Below are 21,082 nucleotides of genomic sequence, written 5' to 3' on the forward strand. Positions count from 1 at the left end.
ACACAACCACACTCACACACACACACACACACAGACACACAAACACACATACACACACACACACACACAATCACAACAACCACACACACACACAGACACACAGACACAGACACACAAACACACACACGCAAACACACACACACATACACAAACACACACACACATCCTCATACACACACACACACACACACACACACACACAAAACCAACAACACGCACACACGCACACAAACACACACACGCAACCGCACAACCACACACACACACACACACACCCACATCTACACCCAGGTCACGTGCAGTGCGGTCATCCGCCACAGTGGCTCTCGCAGTCTGGCCGGAGAGCAGATCCCAGGGGTGAGCGGCCCCGTGCGTCTCCCCTGGTAATGGACATTCCTGGACAGGCCAAATGCGCTTTATCATCTGAAGGACGGAGGCCGCTATCAGCCTGGGTCCCGGAGCCGCGCCGACACTCTCAGCCCAGCAGGGGGCCCTCTGACGGGCCGCGTATCGCCTCGCACGATCACAAGTCTCCCGACTGATACCGGAGCGGCGCCATTGTGGTCGCGGGCACACTTTGTGTCCTTTGTGTTTGTCTTATCGAGGGATTGCTGCGGCTGTGGAAACACGTTTGAGCCGGTGTTTGTGTGTGGGGAGAGAGACCACAGCGGGGCCTTCGTCAAGTGACCTCAGGCGGAAGACGGGTGAGGAGCATGAGTCTGTGGATCACACAGAGAGAGAGGGAGAGAGAGAGAGAGAGAGAGAGAGAGAGAGAGAGAGAGAGAGAGAGAGAGAGAGAGAGAGAGAGAGAGAGAGCAAGAGAAGGAGAAACAGAGAGAGAGAGAGCCCATACCGCTTGATTTAGGCTGCTGCTAATGGGGACAGTTTTGTCACCGGAACGACAACGGACTGATTATCTGCCACTTTGATTAGCAGTCAGACAGAAATAAACAGCCACCCCCAGAGAGACAGCGCTTAACATCACGCCTCATTTCGCTGGTCAGAGAAACCCCTATTTCACCACCACTTAAAATAGCAAGCACAATCTATCTTTATTACATTACATTTTATCCGTCAACCATTAAATACATTTATTATGTTGGAAGTTTGCCTTGTTTTTGGGTCCAGGAATAGCATGCACCATCGTGGATCATATTGCTAAAGGCTAGCTACGTACGATATTTACTATTGTGGTAAAAGAAAAGAACAACCCTGAGCATCCACCATTGTCAAGCATAAGGCCTCCCTCTTAACCTGACACAAAGAGAGGCTTCTCTCTCTGGGGCTGGCAGCGTTTCAGGAGCCCATCATCTCAGTGTCCCTGCACATGGACCCGGGCTGGCAGCTCTCACAGCAGCCTGGCTGATGTGGCTTTGACTGAGAAACACGACATGGACACCAGAGGAGAAGGGACACGGATAAGGGCGGCTACACAGATACTACCGTCCGGATGGGTGATGCCTGCCATACCCAACCTCCTGCCAAGCCCTCAATTTTGTGTGATCTCCACCCACACTGCTGCCTTCACCACCCACACTAACACCACCAACCGCACTGCCACCCACGCCACCACTGCCCGCACCGACAGACCACCACTGCGACCTCCACCACCTGCACCACCACACAGCCACTATCACCATCTGCACTAACACCACCCACACCAGCACTAACACCACCATCTCACACACACACACACACACCATAACTACCCCCACCAACACCAGTAATACAACCCAACTATCAACAGCACCAGCACCATAATCCGCACAAACACCACCCCCACCAACCCCTTAGACCACCACCACCTGCACCAACTCCACCACCAACACCACCGTCAGCTCCCACACCACCACCGACGTCCAGACCGCCACCACCCGGATGCCGGGCTCCTGAGTTTGTATGCCTCAGCCAAGACTCTGGGCAGGCTGCTCTGCGTTGGGCTCAGTCGCTCACATCTCTGGCCCACTGCTCTCTCCTCCCCTCTGCCGCCCCTCGCCTCAAACAATAAGCAGCCTCTGCCCAGTGCACACCTGTCAGCAGTACATGCTGTGCTTTTTTGTAAAAAATGACGCATCAACCTCCCAACCCCGTTCTTGAGGTGACCTACCGCGCGGGGCTCTAACCAACTGGGTTTCGACTGGAACGCCACTCGCCCGTGACCTTGAGACATGGCGAAGACTGATGGAGTGCCCGCGGCATTGCGAGAGCCCAGCCCCATAATGGATTGTAGCACGCACGCACGCACGCACGCACGCACGCACGCACACACACACACACACACACACACACACACACACACACACACACACACACACACACACACACACACACACACACACACACACACACACACACACACACACACACACACACACACACACACACACACACGTTTGCGAGTGGCAGTATTGAGGAGATCCCTATTCTAAAATTGATCCAAATAGGATGGGGTTGCCTATCAGTGATCCTTCTAACTTTTTTTCCCTTTTTAGACCTCTTTATGGGTCAAAACATTTCGCCTTTCTGCCATTTAATGGTTGTAAAAGCATACACAATTCCCGGTTCAGCAAGTCCGGGAATTGAGAATAAAGATGAGTTTCTTATGAATCAATGATATCTGAATATGAATCGTTACGACGGGTCGTAAGACAAAAGTCCCCACTGTGATCGTGCACCCTCACAAACCTCCACCTCGTTACAAATCGACGTCCATCGATCATGTGACACGGCCAAGGAGACGGAGCACGCACGTGTAATCAAATAAAAGACAATGAGGAGTAATGGGAGAGGAGGTCACGTCTCCCGGCCATGCCAGCTTCCTTCCGCATGCCAAGTTCCTCGACCACTCTGCTCATCAGCACTCTGGCCTCCGTCGTTACTGTCCATTAGCGTCTCCTCCGGACAGAGGGGCAACACGGCCTCCGTACCCAGGGTCAGACGCCCGCTCCTCCCCGCAGCCTCTCCGGCTCGGCCTCAGATGTCGGACTCTGATCACAGATAAGGGGCTTCCAGCGACCTTGTTGGCACGGCGACGGGAAGGACGAGGTGCCGGCGAGCTAGCTGCCTTGTCTCGCAGGCGGACGGCCAGGGTGGAGCTGGCCGTCGGTGTGGGGATGGGGGAGAGGAGTCAGTCCTAGTTGCCATGGCTAGGGAACGAGCTGGGTTAACCAGCACGCGGGTGACTAGCTGCTGACCCAGATACAGGCGGGTTAACCAGCACGCGGGTGACTAGCTGCCGATCCAGATATCGGTGGGTTAACCAGCACGTGGGTGACTAGGTGCCGACCCAGATACAGGTGGGTTAACCAGCACGCGGGTGACTAGCTGCCGACCCAGATACAGGTGGGTTAACCAGCACGCGGGTGAATAAATGCCGACCCAGATATGGGTGGGTTAACCAGCACGCGGGTGACTAGCTGCCGACCCAGATACAGGTGGGTTAACCAGCACGCGGGTGACTAAATGCCGACCCAGATATGGGTGGGTTAACCAGCACGCAGGTGACTAGCTGCCGACCCAGATATCTGAGGGTTAACCAGCACACGAGCGACTAGTTGCCGAGTGCCGACCCAAAAATTCGCTGGGTTAACCAGCACTCGAACCAGCACTTGAACGAGCCCGCCTGACCCCCCCTGTTTCAAAACAGCGCTCTCTGAACTGAACACCTGAGCCTCCGCTTCCAGTGCCTGTCAGCTGACGCGCAGGCAACCCCAGCCCCATCCGTCCCCTCACACCAATCCAACGCTCGGCTGGTCCTGCCCCGGCCGCCGCCGCCACCACCCGGCCACTAACTCACTCTCACACTCCTTAATCGCCTTTTTCTACGACTCCTCTGGCGATGCCACCTCATATGCCCAGGAAGAACGCAGTGCTTTATTTAGTGGTGCCCGAGTACCCGTGGAAATTGGCATTCCCTTGGTAGATGGGACCTATGGTATAGACAGTGGTATCAGCCCAAGCCTAGGCACATTTGCATACAAATTGCCCAGCTGGTACCTTGTCGTTATGACAACGGCACACAGCTCCCAGAATTCATTTGGAAATGAAACACAAAAGATAAGCAGCTGGCGCAGAATCATTGATAAAATGAAACTTTTTTTTTATATTACGTTGTTCTGCTAACATGTGTTTCATGTTAAAAGCACATGCACAGCATGTTCTGTTGCATAAAAACAGAAAAAACTAACATAACGTTTTTGTTTTTATTTTGACAGTTATTCCTTAGTCAGAAGACGAAAAACAAAATTATAAATTATTATTATTATAAGCCTACAATCATTTAGAAAAATACTGATTTATAACTACAGGCCAAACCCATCGTTTTCTGTTGGTCTTGCTTCAGAATCATTCAATATAGCCTGATTCTGATTTAAGTGTTTCCTTCATTCGCCCTGATGGTACAGTAAGAACCCTAGCCCCATGCCTGAGAAGGATACGTCCTAGTCCTGAGAGCAGAGTATCCAGACTGAACTCTGCCTACAAGTCAGTGCCCTCTACTGGTTGCACATAGCAATGATTTTACATAAACATCCCTCTGAACGAATAGATAATATTCAGCTTCAGGGCAAAAATAATCTACCCATACATAGTCTTCGCAGTCCAGCTTGCAGCTCACGGCTCTACTCAGGAGTTTCTTGCTAAAGCTTCCTTCCGAAAGCCAGTGTTTACCACCGTTTATCCCAGTAAACCTATGGGACTCCAGTTTAATCATTGACCTCTGTCATGCTGTCAAGCTATCATGTGCTAATCAATCCCTCTCTCCATGGAAAACAAAGCAGGTGCTGACTGCAGGGCTTGACCTGTACCGGGTGAGACGCCAGCACATTAAAGCGTGCCCTTCTCCGTAATGTGTTATGCTTTGAGATCCTTGTTGAGGCTTGTGGAAAAAAATATAAAATAAATAGCAGCATCCGCTTTAGCATGGACCTGAGACAGAAGGTTGTTGTATCTGCAACAACTCTAGAAGATGTGCATGAGAAACTATGTGCATGGGAAACTAATCTGTGTGGACTGAAGATTGTGCAGTGTGTGTGTGTGTGTGTGTGTGTGTGTGTGTGTGTGTGTGTGTGTGTGTGTGTGTGTGTGTGTGTGTGTGTGTGTGTTCTATAACCTCACTCTTGAGAAAACTTGACCTGTGCTACCTTCCCAGCATATAAATGCTCGAAGCATCTTGCCGAAGTGCCACTGGCACGGTGGATCAATATTCTGGTACTTTACAATCTCTGACCATTCCGCCTCTCCAAGGTCATCGGTCGCCCAGGAGTTCAACGCTCGCCAGAAGATCAGCGCACAACATTTAAGCCCTCACCTCACGTTCCACTGGTACCCCACTGACCGGCTTACCATGGCAACCAAAATTGGACTGGTACCCCACCGACCAACTAACCAATGACAACCCAGGCTCCGCTGGTACCCCACGGCCGGATAACCATGGCAACCAACGTTGCACTGGTACCCCACCGACCGGCCAACCATGGCCACCAATGTTCCAAGGGCACCCAACCCACCGGCTAACCAAGGCCACCTAGTTCTGAGGGTACCCCACCGCCCGGCTAACCACTGCACCCCACGTTCCCCTGGTACCCCACCGACCGGTTACCCATGGCAACCCGATTGGGGGCTCTGTTGATCTTGAAAGATCAGCAATGACTTCAGCGTAGCGATGAGGACTCCCCCTCCAGGCGACCACAAGGTACTCCACACAAGCACACAGTCAAAATAGTCCATGCCGCCCCAACCAGGATCCTTCTGCTCATCAACAGAGCAGCCAGAGCCCGTTTACACTGTGAAACTGTGATCAATGTTGGTTTGGTTGGTCCTTCCTCTCATCTAGAGATAAGGGCGATCACCGCAAGAAGCCTAAAGCGTGCGCAGGAGTCTGCCAAGAAGCCCAGCACTCCAGAGGCTTAAGGCTGCTAGGAGTGACCCAGATATGGGGGGGGGGGGGGGGATTAACTGGCACGCGAGTGACTAGTTGCATAGCCAGAGGTAAATGCATAATGATATTAGTTGTTTCAGTTGAGAGCTGAACCAGGACCCTGTTCAGTACTCCACAGGCTTCGGGGGCCGCTACGAGGGACTGGCTGCCCACCCAGAAATTCGGTGGGTTAACTAGCACCGGAGTGACTAGCTAACGACCCAGATATTGGTGGGTTAACTAGAAGGCGGGTGACTAGCTGCCGACCCAGATATCGGTGGGTTACCCAGCACGCGCGTGACTGGCTGCCGACGCAGATATCGGTGGGTTAACCAGCAGCCAAGTAATTGGCTGCAGAGCCAGACATCATCGGATAACTAGCACGTGGTTGACTAGCTGCCGACCCAGATACAGGTGGGTTAACCAGCACTCAAGAGACTAGCTGCCGTCCCAGATATCGGTGGGTTAACCAGCAAACGGATGACTAGCTGCCGACCCAGATATCAGTGGGTTAACCAGCACTCGAGTGACGAGCTGCCGACCCAGAGACAGGTGGGTTAACCAGCACAAGAGAGTCTCGCTGCAGTGCCAGACATAAAGGCGTAAAGTAACGTAATTAAGTTAGCTGTTCTGTTTGAGAGCCGAACAGGACTCTGTGTGCGAGTGTGTCTGTACCTCAGACGTGATGTACTGGGCGTGTCCCAGACAAAGCACAGGGGCATGGGGAGGCTCTTTCTCAAGGTTGACAAGAACATGCTGTGTGACAAACCCTCCGCTCGGACCTCTCGGCAGGTCTGCGACCTCGCTGCCACTTCAACGAACAGCAAACACTTCCTGATGGAGATATCGTTATATTTAACACATTTTGTAAAAAAAAAACAAGTTACTTGTACATCACACGGTTTCTAAAATAAAAGGCATATGTAGCTCAATTGGTAGAGCATGGCATTAAAATCAAAGGGTTGGTTGTGTAATTCCCACTGTGGCAATTAATACTCAGACAGTATGCTCTTGTTAGTTTCAAGTTTTCAAGAGTTGTATTGGTCACATACTTATACAAGAGATGCCGTGAAATGAAAGTTGTGAAGACGCTAAGATCTTAAGATGCTTTGGATACAAGCATCTTACTTAGCAAGAAAAAGAATAGATAAATAACGATGAGCTCCAACTCGAAAGGTCATTCGAGGGTGAGGGCTTTTCCTTGCGGTATGACACCTTCAGCTGTCTGACTCTGTTCTTCTCCCTCCTCCCGGACCAGCTGGTCCTGCTGTTTGCCCGTGCACACCCAGGTTCGCAGGCTGGAGGGGAGGTGAGGGTAGTGAAGGTCTGCTGCGGATCCCCACAGCTCCACATCTCTCATTGGGTGGAGACAGACCCCTGTCGCTATTTTTTTAGCAGAAAAACTTTTTCTTCTCTGATCTTCCTCTGATCTGAACTTGCAACGCAGCATCTCCACATCTCATTTCGAAGCAGTACAACTGGTGTCATACCTCGATCCTCAGCTGTGATAAGGACTGTCATCTGCTCATGCTTCCCACTCGGATTTTGAATGACGGTGAAATATAGACACAAGCCAACACCTGTGTGTTAAGGGTGATGTTTTGAGTGGGAGTTGAGTTGATAAGCAGTGTTGGGAACACTTGGTAGGAAAATAATTTGGTTGACACTTTGCTTGTGTATGCTATCAGCCAGAAATTCTGCAACTGGACCAAGCAAAGTGACAACCAATATATAATATTGGTTGTCTTCCCTTCTCGGGGAAAAGGGAAAAATACACACCAAGTATAGGGGCTGTGAATGAGGGATAAGATAAGAGACATAAGGTTTCTTTTATATGAATCAGGGCAATAAACTATACGATAATCATACATTTGGAGGTTCTATCCCAAAAGGAAATTACCAGATATTCTTCATACACTACCACCGATTGGCCAATAAAATGTACTGCACAAAATGGATCCCACAAAGAAACAATTTATTGTGGCTCTTTTGTAAACTAGGTCTATTTTATATGAAAGAGGGCCTAAAGGTCATAACAAATTATGAAATGAGAGTGGCTCTGGCCCAAACAGAAGTTATTCAAATGGGTAACTCAGAGGTCATCACAAGATAGACAAAAGCACACCATGAATAGGGGCTTAGAATGACTTTGGAATAGATAATAGACATGTATTTGATATGAATCAGAGCACTAAAAATACTATAAAAGTGATTACATTTGGTATGTCAAAAGTCATCAGAATGTACAATTAAAAACACAATGAATAGGTGCATAAAATGACTTTGGAATAAGCATATACTGCCACCAACTGGCCAATTAAATGTACTGCAGATAGAAAAAAAATATTTGGCTCTTTTCCTCCTCAAACTTGGAAGATCAGAGCATCCGCTCATACTGACTCAGCAGTATGAGCAGATGACAGTCCGTATCTCAGCTGAGGATCGAGATATGACGCCGGGCAGTGTTTCGAAATGAGACGTGGAGATGCTGTGGTGCAAGTTTGAGGACGATCATAGGAAAAAACTTTTTGCTCTGATCTTCCTCAAACTTGCCTATCTTTATCCATGTATCTTGACTAATTTCGAATCACTATGCCCGGCGGCGTCACATCTCGACTCCAAGCTGGGATACAGAGCATTATCTGCCCATAATGTACCCTCACCATCACCAGAGCAGCAGCAACAGCAAGATCAAGGAGTGTAAAAAGGAAAGAAGAGAAAAACTGACTTGAAAAGCATGCTGTCCACCAACACGTTTGAAAGGGAGTTGGTCATTCCACATCCCCTGTTGACCAATTTGCAAGTGAATTCTTGATGTACAAATGAAAGAGTTCAGTGCTACTGAAGACTCACCTGGTGGAAGGGCGACGCAGCCACCCTGCCAACTCGTGCACATTTTGCCAGACAGTGCATTCCAGCTTCAAGCTCCACTTGAGAACAGAAGGAGAGCTCAGCAAATCAGGCATTATCAGCAGTCCTAGACACATTAGGGGGACTGTGGAGCACATTGACATGCTTATTTACCTCACATTGACATGCTTATTTACCTACCTAAGAGGCCAAAGAACCGTCCAGAAAAAAATCGTTATATTGGGAACCAATCTTTGCTTTTTATACATAGCTATAAAGCAGCTGCAACATAATAATTGTACTTTTTAAAAAACATGTTCAATAGCTATATAGCTCAACAGCTGCGACACAATATATTTTAATTTATATTTATTATTTCAATTTTTTAAAGTTATAACAGTTCAAGTTCCTTCTCCACCTCAGCAGAGAGCAAACAGTGAGTTCAGTACATCTGTAGGCCGTATAATAGACTGATAGTTGCTTACCATAGCAGAGAATGTCTAATAGGCCTAAGCGCGTAGTCGGGCTCTGACCATAGTGCATAGTCCTCCTGGGTGTTGGCATGTGATTTCCCTTTTAAATAAGGGAAGGAAATTGCCTTTTGTCATGACGTTTTTTAGTCCTGTGCCCATTGGCTTAGAAAATATGTTTGTTAGCAAAACAGAATAGATTACGTTCATATTTTCGCATGAAAATACCACTTCTAGCATGTTTAGTTTTAACCACATGGTGGCAGTACCAGCTTGTAAATAACTGGCTTGTAATATCTGGCTGGATATAAGGGGGAATACAAATTACAGGTATAGATCACGTTATGGTACAATAATCACTCCTGTTTCAAGGCTTTTTTAACATCCTCCAATTCGTTGCATTGACATTGTGAATATATATATATTTAGTTTTTTTTAAAACGTTTTCTCCCAAAGGTGGGTAAGCACGGCATAACTCATTTCCGTATGCTATCTGATTCAACATAAACAAAGGCTGACCAAACAATTGGACTGCTAAATGATGTTCCTCAATATTCTTTCATTGTCTTCAATAACGAATCATTATGACTGCTTTAGTCCATATCTTGTGTCTATATCACGTCCCATGGAATGTGTTTTCTGTTGGAATGAGATCGTCTCCTTTAGTGGGGAAAGCAACCCATCTAGAGGAACAAGCGAGTATTGCAACTCACTTGATAGTGGACTGCTAATTCGATTTTATGCTGCATCATACTATTTGTGCCAAATCTACTCTCTACAATGAGATAATATCCAGCAGAAACATGTCAATAGAAGAGTTTATTAAATTCAGATGCATAATATAGCAATGTAAATTGTTGATTATTTTAATCAATATGTCTGAAAATTACAACATGTTTCTCAGATGCATGTCGTTTGATTGGAGCAGGTTTGGATGGCAAATGGTGACATAAAAAAGTCTAAAATCTGCGCATTGTTGTCCGTAGCTGATAAGCATGAAGGTGATTGAAATGTGTAATCCAGATTTATTGTACGCAATATGACGTTATATGATACGATGGATTATATGGTACGATGGATCAGAAAATATAGCGCCATTTCCCTTTTGAAGTGATTCCCTCCACACATTCCGGAACGTTACTTCCAGGAGTTCCGAGTGATGTCAATCAGTCCTCCTGACCGCTGACCAATGGGCTGAGGGCCTTCCCGGAGTCCGCCATGAAGGCCTCGATCTCGTCGACGCCGCGCGGCACGCACGTCAGGAGCTCCACGCCGCCCGCGGTCACGGCGATGTCGTCCTCGATGCGCACCTGGACCACAACATCACCAACAACAACAACATCAACAACGACATCATCAATCAAAAACAAGCCGTCACGAAGCGGTCTCTGGATTGGCCGCTTGATTCAAACTCAATTCCAGCGAGGGATCATGACATTTGATCAAAAGCGTGAACTGAAATATTTTATACATGAGGCGGCTTAGTTATTGATTAATGAATGAATAAATACATTAAACTTTAACCGGGCCAAAAGGTCAACATTTTTTAGAATTCAGCATTCAAGCAAATGTATGAGCAGCTTCCAATGCTGTACTGCATCATGCATGTGGTACACTTTAAAGCCAACCATATATGCAATCCTCTTTTAATGGACATATAATGCTTAGTTTATGTATAAATAATCTGACGGCAGCTATTGCAACCAAATCGAAAAATACAGTGCTTTTCTTTTAAATCATTTGACTTATTAATCGTTTACTGCATTCAAACTGAAAAATGCAAAGTGAATCCCAACATAGACCTGATTGAATATGGAAGGCATTAGAATTGCACTGCCCATAGGCGTCAGGCGTCATGCATGACATTACTCTGGTGCAGCTAAAGGCTTAGTTATGGTTCCACGTCGCCGCAACACAAGAGGTTTTTAGACCCATTACTTCCTTGCGTCCACTGCAAGGGCCTGACGTGCGCCTCCCATAAATGTCAACCTTGTGTCGAAGCAACGCAGCAGCAATGGCTTTGATTGGTCCGCTCACTAAAACCTGACGCAGAACCAAAACAGATTCACGAGCTGCGTTGAAGCATCTGCGTGGTCATTGCGTCGACGTGGAACCATAGCTGAGCCTTAAGGGGTTCTGATCAAGATCCCTGATCACCAGCGACGTCCCCCGCACTCACCCCTCCGAAGCCGCGGAAGCGAGCCAGCACTTGGCTGTCGAAGAAGCAGCTCTGGGCGGGGTCGGCCAGCGCCTGGTCCAGCAGGTGGTTGATGAAGTAGATCCCTGGCTCCACCGTGAGGACCATCCTCTCCTGCACCAGGCGGCCCATCCTCAGGCTCTTCAGACCTGGCTGGTCCACCCGGTCCACGCCCTGCACACACAAACAAACAAACCAATCAGAACGCAGCAGGCTTCAGGGGCGGCTGGGATCCGCCTGATGGAGAAACACAGACCGCCATCTTGAGGCTGAGAGGAAGTGGATTTTGTTGTGTTATTATAAAATGCAAATTCTAAACACAATGGCTAATAAAAAGGTCCCCACCCCAAAAAACTCACATAATGGGAAATGTGTTTTGTAATAATGAGGCAATAAAAAAGCCAATTTGATTAAAAAAAATCAAAGATAGAAAAGGAATGGGAAAAATATCTCCACATACATTGGGTTAGAGCTTAATGTAGCTGATGTGCGGTAACACTTGCAGACTTTATTTTTGATTGCCTCTTTTCTTTTCAGGAGTCTACCACTACCATGTTTATACAATTCATTCAATTGTTGGAATAAACTGCTGAAATGTTTTCCTTAGTCCCTGTCTACGGTAATAATAAATGCAAACAGCTCTGGTGGCCAACCTACATGCAATAGGATCTAACTTCTTGGGCATATCTAATGGAAACTTTCTAATTCCCAAGTATATGAATTCAGTCTCCGGACTATAAACGTACACATAATAAACACACATATACAACACATACAGTACGTTAATACAGATATGCTTGAATTTTTATGAACTTAACGGTATGCTTTATTAACACTTAAAATTGTGTTTTCAAGTGCTAGTGATCTTTTTTTTTTTTTTTTTAAATCAACTGACTTTTACTCATCTTCTATCTATAAATTGTCTTTGATTATCTTGACAATTGCTAGGAGTAGCAGTATGATACGGATCTCCATATTCATGTCACGCTGACCTCCGGGTACCCCCCGACATCGTGCACGTCGCAGCCCAGCAGGTGGCCCAGGCCGTGGGGCATGAAGACGGCTCCCAGGCGGACCCCCATCATGTCCTCCACGTTGCCCTTCAGGATGCCCAGCTTCAGCAGCTCCTCCAGGTGGGTTCGGTCCGCCAGCAGGTGCATGTCAGCCCACTTCACCCCTGGACGTGTCAAAGGCCATCTTGTTTATGAGTTGCATCGAACACTTTAAAACGTTATTTTATAAAATAGTCTCATTTTAAAACTATTTTTTTTCGAACATATTTGGAAAAAATGCATATCTGCATGGATTTATGTCTAGGTTAAGTCTCACAGAGCATGTTGTGCTAGACGAATGAAGGGCTAAGAAACATTCCCATGTCTTCATAAGACACAGACAGCTGACAATCTATTGCCTATTGGTTCTCTTCTGACCTCTTTCATTCACAAGGTGTTTTTCACTCAAACTGCTACTACCTATATGGTTCTTAAACATTTCTCTCCAGTCTGTAAACACCAGAGTATCCCAGAAGGCTGTTTCTGATATGCTGGAACTGACGGCTAAAGCATCAAACCTTCCTTTCTAATGATCAAACCACCGCTGAACCCTATGGCGTTCAGCTACATGATTGGCTGAGCTGCTTCAGGGATGATCCTAACGGCCAATCACAGCACGTGTGCGTTACCTGGTTTAATGGCTGCCAGGACAGCGCGGGAAGCCTTAAGCACCGCCTCATAGATGTCCCTCTGGTCTTGGGTGAACTTCCCATTGGCCGGGAAGGAGCAGGTGATGTCAGAGGCGTAGCAGTAGTACTCTCCGCCCATGTCAAACAGACTGTCGATAAAAACCACAGCATTCATTACCCCTCTCGTAGGACTTCCCAAGAACAGGGTGACTAACATTGCCCTATTGTAAATAACACATCTATCATTAATATGACACTGAACATAGTCTGTAGATATCTTCAACATCATTGCGGCAATGTCTCTATCCTTGAGAAACTTTTAGATTTCTTGCTAAGTTCTTAGAAAGAGCATCATTCAGCATGCATTTTAAAACTAAAATCCTAGTGAGTCAGTGTAAATGTGGAGGTTAAGGTTCTACATGAGTGAGAGGAACCGTGGGGTTCTACGCACCACATGTCCCCGTCCTGGATAGTCTTGTCGTTGGGAGCGCCGGCGTGGCCGTAGTGCAGGACAGAGGAGTTGTTCCCCCTGTGGAGACGAGATCACATCCATACAATCAAATGATATAAGATAGGATTAACTATAATTCATCCTTCATACTAGACTGATATTAAGCATGCTAAATGCTACACAGGTGGGTTGAAATATGTACTAATCAAATCTAACTTTTTGATTAATCGTGAAACGTTGGTTGGGTTGGGTTTTGTCCATGCTGTTCTGAAACCAAATGATCTGGATCCAAGCCAGGGTCACTTGCTGTAGCATCCATGCAAGCCAGTTGAGGACCTTTTGCTGTTGCTGCTTGGATACAACCTCAGTCGTACACTAGGACCCAATGGAGTCACCGTGCTTAAGGGCACTGGAGCAGTATTATAAAAATGTCCTACGTTCCACAGATGCAGGTGTAGGACGAGTGACGCATGCCTCCTTTGGTGTAGCAGTAGTGCTGGAAGAGACTGCAAGGAAATCAAACACGACAGACACACAGAATAACATGAGACCCTGGTTGTGTATTTCAGCATGTCGACCGTCTGTTTTCCTTTAATCGAGTAGGTCCTGCCGTTTAGATTGGCTAACAGAAAACTACACAACAAAATATCTTTGTTCTGTATTTATGCACACACACACACACCCACAACGGCACCCACACCCGCACATGATAATAGTAGTGTCAGGTTCAAAGGTAAAGATATGAGTAAAGAAACGGCTGAGGGTGATTGCTGCCCTTCCTTTGACCCGGTGATTTGCAATAACAGTTCTCTGAGGCTCTCCACAGAGCACAGGAAGTCCAGCAGACCGCCGTGCTGAGCAGACACCTCCTGGTTGTGTTCCACAAGCACCACAGAGCCCTCAACAGGCCCTCCCGGCGGGGGGAAGGGAATGGAACTTGAGAGCAACCTTAGAATGGGTGGGCTCAAGACTGTACGCCATTCTTTAAATCATGAATCTTGATCAAGTTTGTATATAATCGCTTAAAAGAAATAGACAAAAATATCTGCTTATCCATAAGGCTCGCCGATTGGATAACTCGAGCGCAAGCCGGTTCTTCTCAGTTCAGTTAAAATCGTTCTTGGTATTTGTGGATTTTGTATATATCACGTTAGTACGACTTTGTTTGCGGGATCCACTGTGATGTTTTAACATAATCATTGTGCAGTAATGCGTAATAGAAGTCAGTGCAGAATGTAAATGACAAACATTGTTGATTGGTTTGATGTAATGCAATAAAACATCAAATGAAAAAACATGTTAATTTCTATGTCTACTCACCTCTCCATTTCGTACTCTTTATGACCGGGTTTCACGGTTTTCATAATCTACAGAGAAAAAAGTAAGAGTAAAGAGCTTTTTTTAGGTTGAAGAGTTAAATGCATGTTGTTAGAGTCATGAATGCCATGGCTAAAGGCGTTTGGTTTTAAGTCGCAATTAAAACTTCCCAATGCAGCGCTAATGTGACGCTCTTTAAAAGTGTTTTGAATATGAAATCAGCTAATATAGATTATTATGTGCAGGGAATGCCCAAGGCAGTCACTGAATATCAAGCATTGGACTGAATTATGCATTAAAAATACTCGATACTAAGAATACTTATGCAGAGTCAACATACTGCATAGGGGGCAGTGACATTTCCTGCTTCAGAAAAGTGATGACCTTTACTAACTGAAAACGGAACCTCAGAATCTCCAGACTCACTAAAGAGGAAGAAGTATGAACTGGATAGATGAATCATTAGATTGTGCAAGGTGAAACCCTCATGTTTGGGACAAAATAAAGTATTATTGCACTTCATGATTTTATGAATATGGATGTGTGTGGATTTGTATACTGTCTAACATTGAATGGAAGGTATAGGCTCCAACCCTAAAGGCGGTCCCACCATTTTGTGCGCTTCACTGGAGATCCGGTTGGTGTAGCGCATGATCTCCAGCTCCATGTCAGTCTTGGTCACGCGGCTGCAGAAAGAATCACAGATCAGCTGCAACTGGTGAACCACAGTCGAGCCTGAGAGCAAGGCTGGTTTGGGTTATTTAGCAGATGCTTTGTCAGAAGCGACTGACAATTAGTGCATTCAACAATGAAGATCTAACCCTAAACCTGCAAGATTAAGATAAAATCCTCAGATAAGAAAGCTAAGTGTTACAATATAGTAACAAAATATATTGATTTTAATTTGTTGTTGATTGGATTGTTTGGATTTTAAAAGCCCTTAGCAATAATAATAAAAAAAAGTATTCAATGGTTTTGAAGTATTTGCAGATGGAATGCCATTGGAAAACCCAGTGAATTGACTTATAATGTGACCTATTCAATGATAAACCTTGAGGAGATAAGACCCATAATCATGTTGTTTCTCTGTGAGCCTGTCAGCCATTCTTACTGATAAGAAGCTGCACTCTCTCAGTATCTGATCTGAGGGTTCATTTATGATGCCCCATCAGCACTTTAGATATCCAGGAACCTATCAATGTGTTAGAAGGTTCCTCTGTCAAAGTGAACCAGAATCATCCGACCACTCATTTCTCTGGTGTCAAAAGACTTCTGCTCCTCTGTTTTGAAGCCATCGCTATTCCCTCGCTTCTTGCCTGGTAAATATCATGAACCCTTTCAACCGAGTGGACTACGTGCGGAATCGAGGAGTGTTTTTGACAGGCTGAAAAAAAAAATTAGGGGTTGGGATAGGGGTGACCACTTGCTTCATCTTAAAAGGGCAGTGAAACCTGAACAGGGGGGGATTTCCCTGGCTGTTGAAATGTTTGCGACCCAATCCAGTGTGCTTATTTATGGATTGCACCTTGAGCTTTAGTTATAGAAGAGAAGAATGAGTTATAGAAGAACCATTTCCCATTAGCTTTGTTTATACCACTGGCCTGCTCCTCTTGTTGGTTTAAAACCTCCCAAGTACACACATGATACGGTACACTGTCGACAGCAGAACAGCACAATTTGTGTTCAGAACAGTTATCTTTCTTATTTTTATTGTAAAGTGAGTAAGACAGGAAGGTATGGGAGGTCGAGGGGAAGACATGCAGCAAAGAACAACGGGCAGGAAACAAACCCGGGTCACTGCGGTAAGGACCGGGCCTTAATGGTACATGCTCTACCCAGTGAACCACCGGGGCACCCCCAACTATTAGCTTTCTAACCCTTACCCCAGACAGAACCATCCTTTCTAGATCGGAAGAGCCAGACAACGACAAGTCCTTTCAGACAAAAAATTCTGGTAATGTATTCAGAGGTAATTGGGCAACTGTTTCGGGTTTTCTAAGCTCACTGACCGAATATGTTCCAGGTTGCTTTTCGTGCAATGTTTGTGTTGCTCTAGCCAACACAAGATTTCCAATAAAGACAGCCATTGGGGATGAGCAGGGTGAGTTCTATCAAGTGATTCTGGCCACCGGGTGTGCCTGAGAAGCACTCCTCCATATTTCAGAAAATGTCAATTGATCTGGAGAGCCCAGAGCCTAATGCTGGGGACAGACAGGCTGGCACGGAGCCCATTACAGCTCTGTCTGAGAGGTGGGGGGGGGGGGGGGGGGGGGGCTAGGACAACACACACCGCTCTAGCACGAACACACACACACACACACACACACATACCAACACGTGCACACACATTGGCCTTTCTGAATTGGTAGAATGTGACTTGGCACCCTTAAACACATATGAATAGAGTGAACAATTACACACAATACAATTAATTGAAAAATATAATAAAAGTGGCCATGGTGGCTCTATGTACAGTATGTCCTCAAATAACAACGAATGGGTAATTTAAAAAACAATCCGTGATTAAAAAGAAATGCTGACTCACCATTCCACGATGACTGGATGCAGTATGGTGTTGTTTACTTCAAAGCTGGCGGAGAGAAGGTGACACAGTTAGCACAACCATACGTACATATGTGACTTCTGGAGCGTATGCTGAAAATATGTAAGCACACAAATCTGAGGAAATAATTCAAGCCATTGGCAAGGATAAAACTGCTCCATTTATGTGGACTCACACACCCAGGCAAAACCATTAGTCTAATCAAATTTGTTCCAAAATTAAGGTAATCACCGGCAATCTGAATGCGTAGTAAAAGTCTCCCAGAAGCCCCCTGAACAAAGAACGATTACATTAATGAATAATTGGTGCCAATAGAGCATACCCGCTAATTCCGTCAAACGAGGCTTCGCGGCAGATGCTTCCACTATCGGTATTCAGCCCTCGCTGGCGGGAGAGAACAAAACACAACCAAAGAGGTGAATTTAGTGAAACATCTCAGCTCATTGCCATTAAAGTGTCTTAATTAACATCCGCTAGGAAGCACAGAAACACCACAAAGGGAGACATAGACAAACAACCCGATGGAATGGCAGACATTTGAGCACAATTCTCCCCATGTGTGGCAGCCGTTATTGCCTTCAACAGAGAGCTTTACAACCATTTCCCACGTCAATGTTCCCCCAGAAGGTCAGGTAAGAATGAAGGTCACATACCAACGTGAGCAGGACGCCTGGGTTCATGCTGGTCAGAGTGTCTGTGATCTGGAAAGTTCAGGATGCAGCATTTAGAAGTGTTATCCAACTTATTACCTGTCTTCATAGCATCCCTGTTGGGACCTTTGATGTCACCCTTTCATTATCTCTGTACAGCTTACATTTAAAATATATTTCCAACAAGGCACCAAGGCTAATGCTTGATTCATTAACCAGAAAACATTTAAACAATCATTTAAACAAAAGAAACAGCATCTGCCTTTAATACCCAGAAACCATTGGCTGGACCTAGCTCTCCAAGCAATGACGAGATGTCATAACATTAATTCAATAAAAATCTAGCAGTATATTACAGCAAGAGCCATTTATTTTAATGACTACCTTTAAAGAAATAAAATTGACTTTATGTCATGTGTCATTAAAGTAATAGCGCCAGGCTTTTAAGAGCCTGTTGCTGTTGCTGCCCCTCTTAGCTGAGAATAACAAACAAAGATACCTGTAGTTAAATTACAGTAGATAAAGATCAGATCACTAAAGTAAAGAACTAATCCCAGTGCAGATATTCTGTACTGGCCTGAAGAGGCCTTCCAACCCACTCACAAATGCAGATATCATATGGATTCAGCGTTTGTGTGGAACCACTTCATTTGGACCATACCACCATAACATTCCGCACAACACCAGCTATGAACTGAAGTAGGGATGGGTGGATTTCACCTTTAGAAACAGCCCTACAGAGACACAGCAAGTTTATGGCTGGCTAACCTTAACTTTAAAGTTCAGATCCTGGGAAAATGTCAGCCAACACAAGTGGGCCAGAGCAGAAGTGATGATTACCCTAGACTTACATCACAGGTGTAGTGGACCTCATCAACAGCATATTTCTCTCTGAAGTGCTCCTTGGAATGGATCCTGTCAACAGAGAGATAGAAACTAGTTAGTTAAGGAAAGACATTATGCCTTGGATCAACTCCTTCCCAGACAACCATTTACAAATACTAGACAATAGGGGAAATCGATCAACTCAAACACAATCCCCCATGTTACAGAGAAGGAAAAGACACAACATTTCTATAGTAACTCGTCACATTTGATGAAGACATAATTAAATAATTTTCATTGACGTTTCCTTGATGTATATTGCTAAGATTACAACGATTTTTTTAAATCTTTTTTAATACTTAATTTCCTAAAGTTATCAAAGGTGTTGTAAACCTTTTAAAAACAGACCAAAAGCAAGCTAGTCTGCTTAAGATAGCAGCTTCACATTAAAAGCCCCAACCTATTAAACCAAGGCTTACTCTCCCATCCATGTGGCATAGCTCTCAGGCAGTTTGGGGACAAAGAGGAGGGATTTTCCGGTTTTGAGCTCAACAGCACCAAAACAATCAGCCTCGGTGACTCCAAACATCCAGTGGAAGAAGGACTCCTAAAGAGAGAAGGAGAGGTGTTAAAGTACACTGATACCACAGACTGGAGGGAACTCATACTGGCTGTTCCGCCGAAGAAAAGAAGAAGAAAAGAAGACCGTTTAACAAGAATTGCAGGCAGATGTTTCTCAGAAATTCATCTGGTAACATTTACACGTTTTACAATCAGCACGAACAGACAAAATGAAAATCTTTTTTAAGTTTGTCACGTTCGCCCCATGAATATAATCAAAATTCAATCTTCCAATCCTCCATGCATGACGAGAACTATGAGATCAATTGCCCCAACGGAGGGACCTCGCTCAGGCAGCACGAGGTCTATGCCGCGGACCCTGGTGGGTCCCACCTGTCTGAAGACGTCGTCCGTGTCGGTGCAGTACCGCTGCTTCTGCTCCCCGCCCTGCAAGAGGACCACCGCTCCTGGGGGCGCTCCGGCGGCACCCAGCCCCTGGCACAGCCGACGGCGGTTCTCCGCAAACAGTTTGGCAGACACCCTCAGGGTGTCCTTCCCCAGCCAGTAGGTGGGCCTGCCAGGCAGCAGACAGACGTGGACCACATGTAATGACTGGTAGAGTGGTAGCGGTCACAGTCAAGAGCGAGAAGAACAACATTCCTAAAATTATAATAATCCTGATGTCTGGTTTGAATGTTCTACATTTAGCTTTAACTATTTTGAAACCTCACATGTTAGCCACATGAAGAATACAAATTTTTATTAAGCTTTTCTTTTTTTTAACTGTCTGAGCAATAACAATACAAAAGTCAGCACAGTTCGAGAGATTGGTGTAATAAAACCTAACCCCTGTGAGGATAACCTGAACGGGGTGCAAAGGTTTATCTGTTGAAGCAATGACGGCCAGCACAATAAAAAGGCAGATATTATTTAATCCAAAGGTAGATTCATACAGTAAAGTAATGTAAGTGAAATATGCCAATTGTCGCTATACACAAGTTATCGAAAAATTATAAAGGCTAATATCTGCTTACATTTTACTCAATGTTGTTGTTCAATCAAGTTAGTGTTACTTTCAGTGGTATCAACTTGTGGCGTGTGTATGTGCATCAAATCATACTCTTCTATTTAGAACGACTACATTACACAGACACAAACACAATCTCTCTCTCTCACACACACACACACACACACACACACACACACACACACACACACACACACACACACACACACGCACACACAATCCATAATAGTAGTAGCAGTAGTAGTATATAAATATTCTCCAGCAAAATAGGATTCTATAACCAAGTGCAGTAAATTAAACCTGTGATCAAATGTGTCTTTTTGCATGATCAATTATATTATACCTAAGATTTGAGAGCTCAGGTTTACTATTTCAGTTAACATATTACTTGAAGCTCACATCTGCTATTATATACTGATGAATTAAATTATATATATTCATAAACACGAAATTATGACAGCGAGTTCACGGGTCCCGTGATAACGGAAAACAAATCAACTCACTCAGGTCTGGCGGCCATGATGCTCGAGTGGTGAATGTCACGTGACAGGGACGTCAGGTGGTTTTGTTGAG

At 45.5% G+C, this 21,082-nt stretch overlaps 1 protein-coding gene across 1 annotated transcript; it reads right to left on the reverse strand.

The window, feature by feature from the left end:
* Window positions 1–10,037: 10,037 nt before the first annotated feature.
* LOC132471743 (xaa-Pro dipeptidase-like) lies at window positions 10,038–21,082 on the reverse strand. The gene is made up of 15 exons (XM_060070977.1): window positions 21,013–21,082; window positions 19,876–20,056; window positions 19,401–19,528; window positions 18,948–19,011; window positions 18,100–18,147; window positions 17,769–17,830; window positions 17,429–17,473; window positions 15,494–15,569; window positions 14,887–14,933; window positions 14,004–14,072; window positions 13,567–13,644; window positions 13,116–13,264; window positions 12,427–12,611; window positions 11,417–11,608; window positions 10,038–10,547 (listed from the first exon to the last, which is right to left on the reverse strand). Exons 1-15 carry the CDS (start codon window positions 21,027–21,029, stop codon window positions 10,404–10,406), a joined length of 1,485 nt encoding a protein of 494 aa, XP_059926960.1. The 5' UTR covers window positions 21,030–21,082; the 3' UTR covers window positions 10,038–10,403.

Source organism: Gadus macrocephalus, chromosome 14 (genome assembly GCF_031168955.1).
Source record: "Gadus macrocephalus chromosome 14, ASM3116895v1".
Lineage (NCBI taxonomy): Eukaryota > Metazoa > Chordata > Actinopteri > Gadiformes > Gadidae > Gadus > Gadus macrocephalus.

Bases quoted from the DNA above. Each gene is read 5' to 3' on its own strand.
- LOC132471743 (XM_060070977.1), bottom strand. The intron at 18,148-18,947 runs GTAAGTCTAGGG...TGAACTTTCCAG, and splicing joins AGGTCCACTACACCTGTGAT to ATCACAGACACTCTGACCAG. The intron at 15,570-17,428 runs GTGAGTCAGCAT...TTCTTTCTGCAG, and splicing joins CATCCAGTCATCGTGGAATG to CCGCGTGACCAAGACTGACA.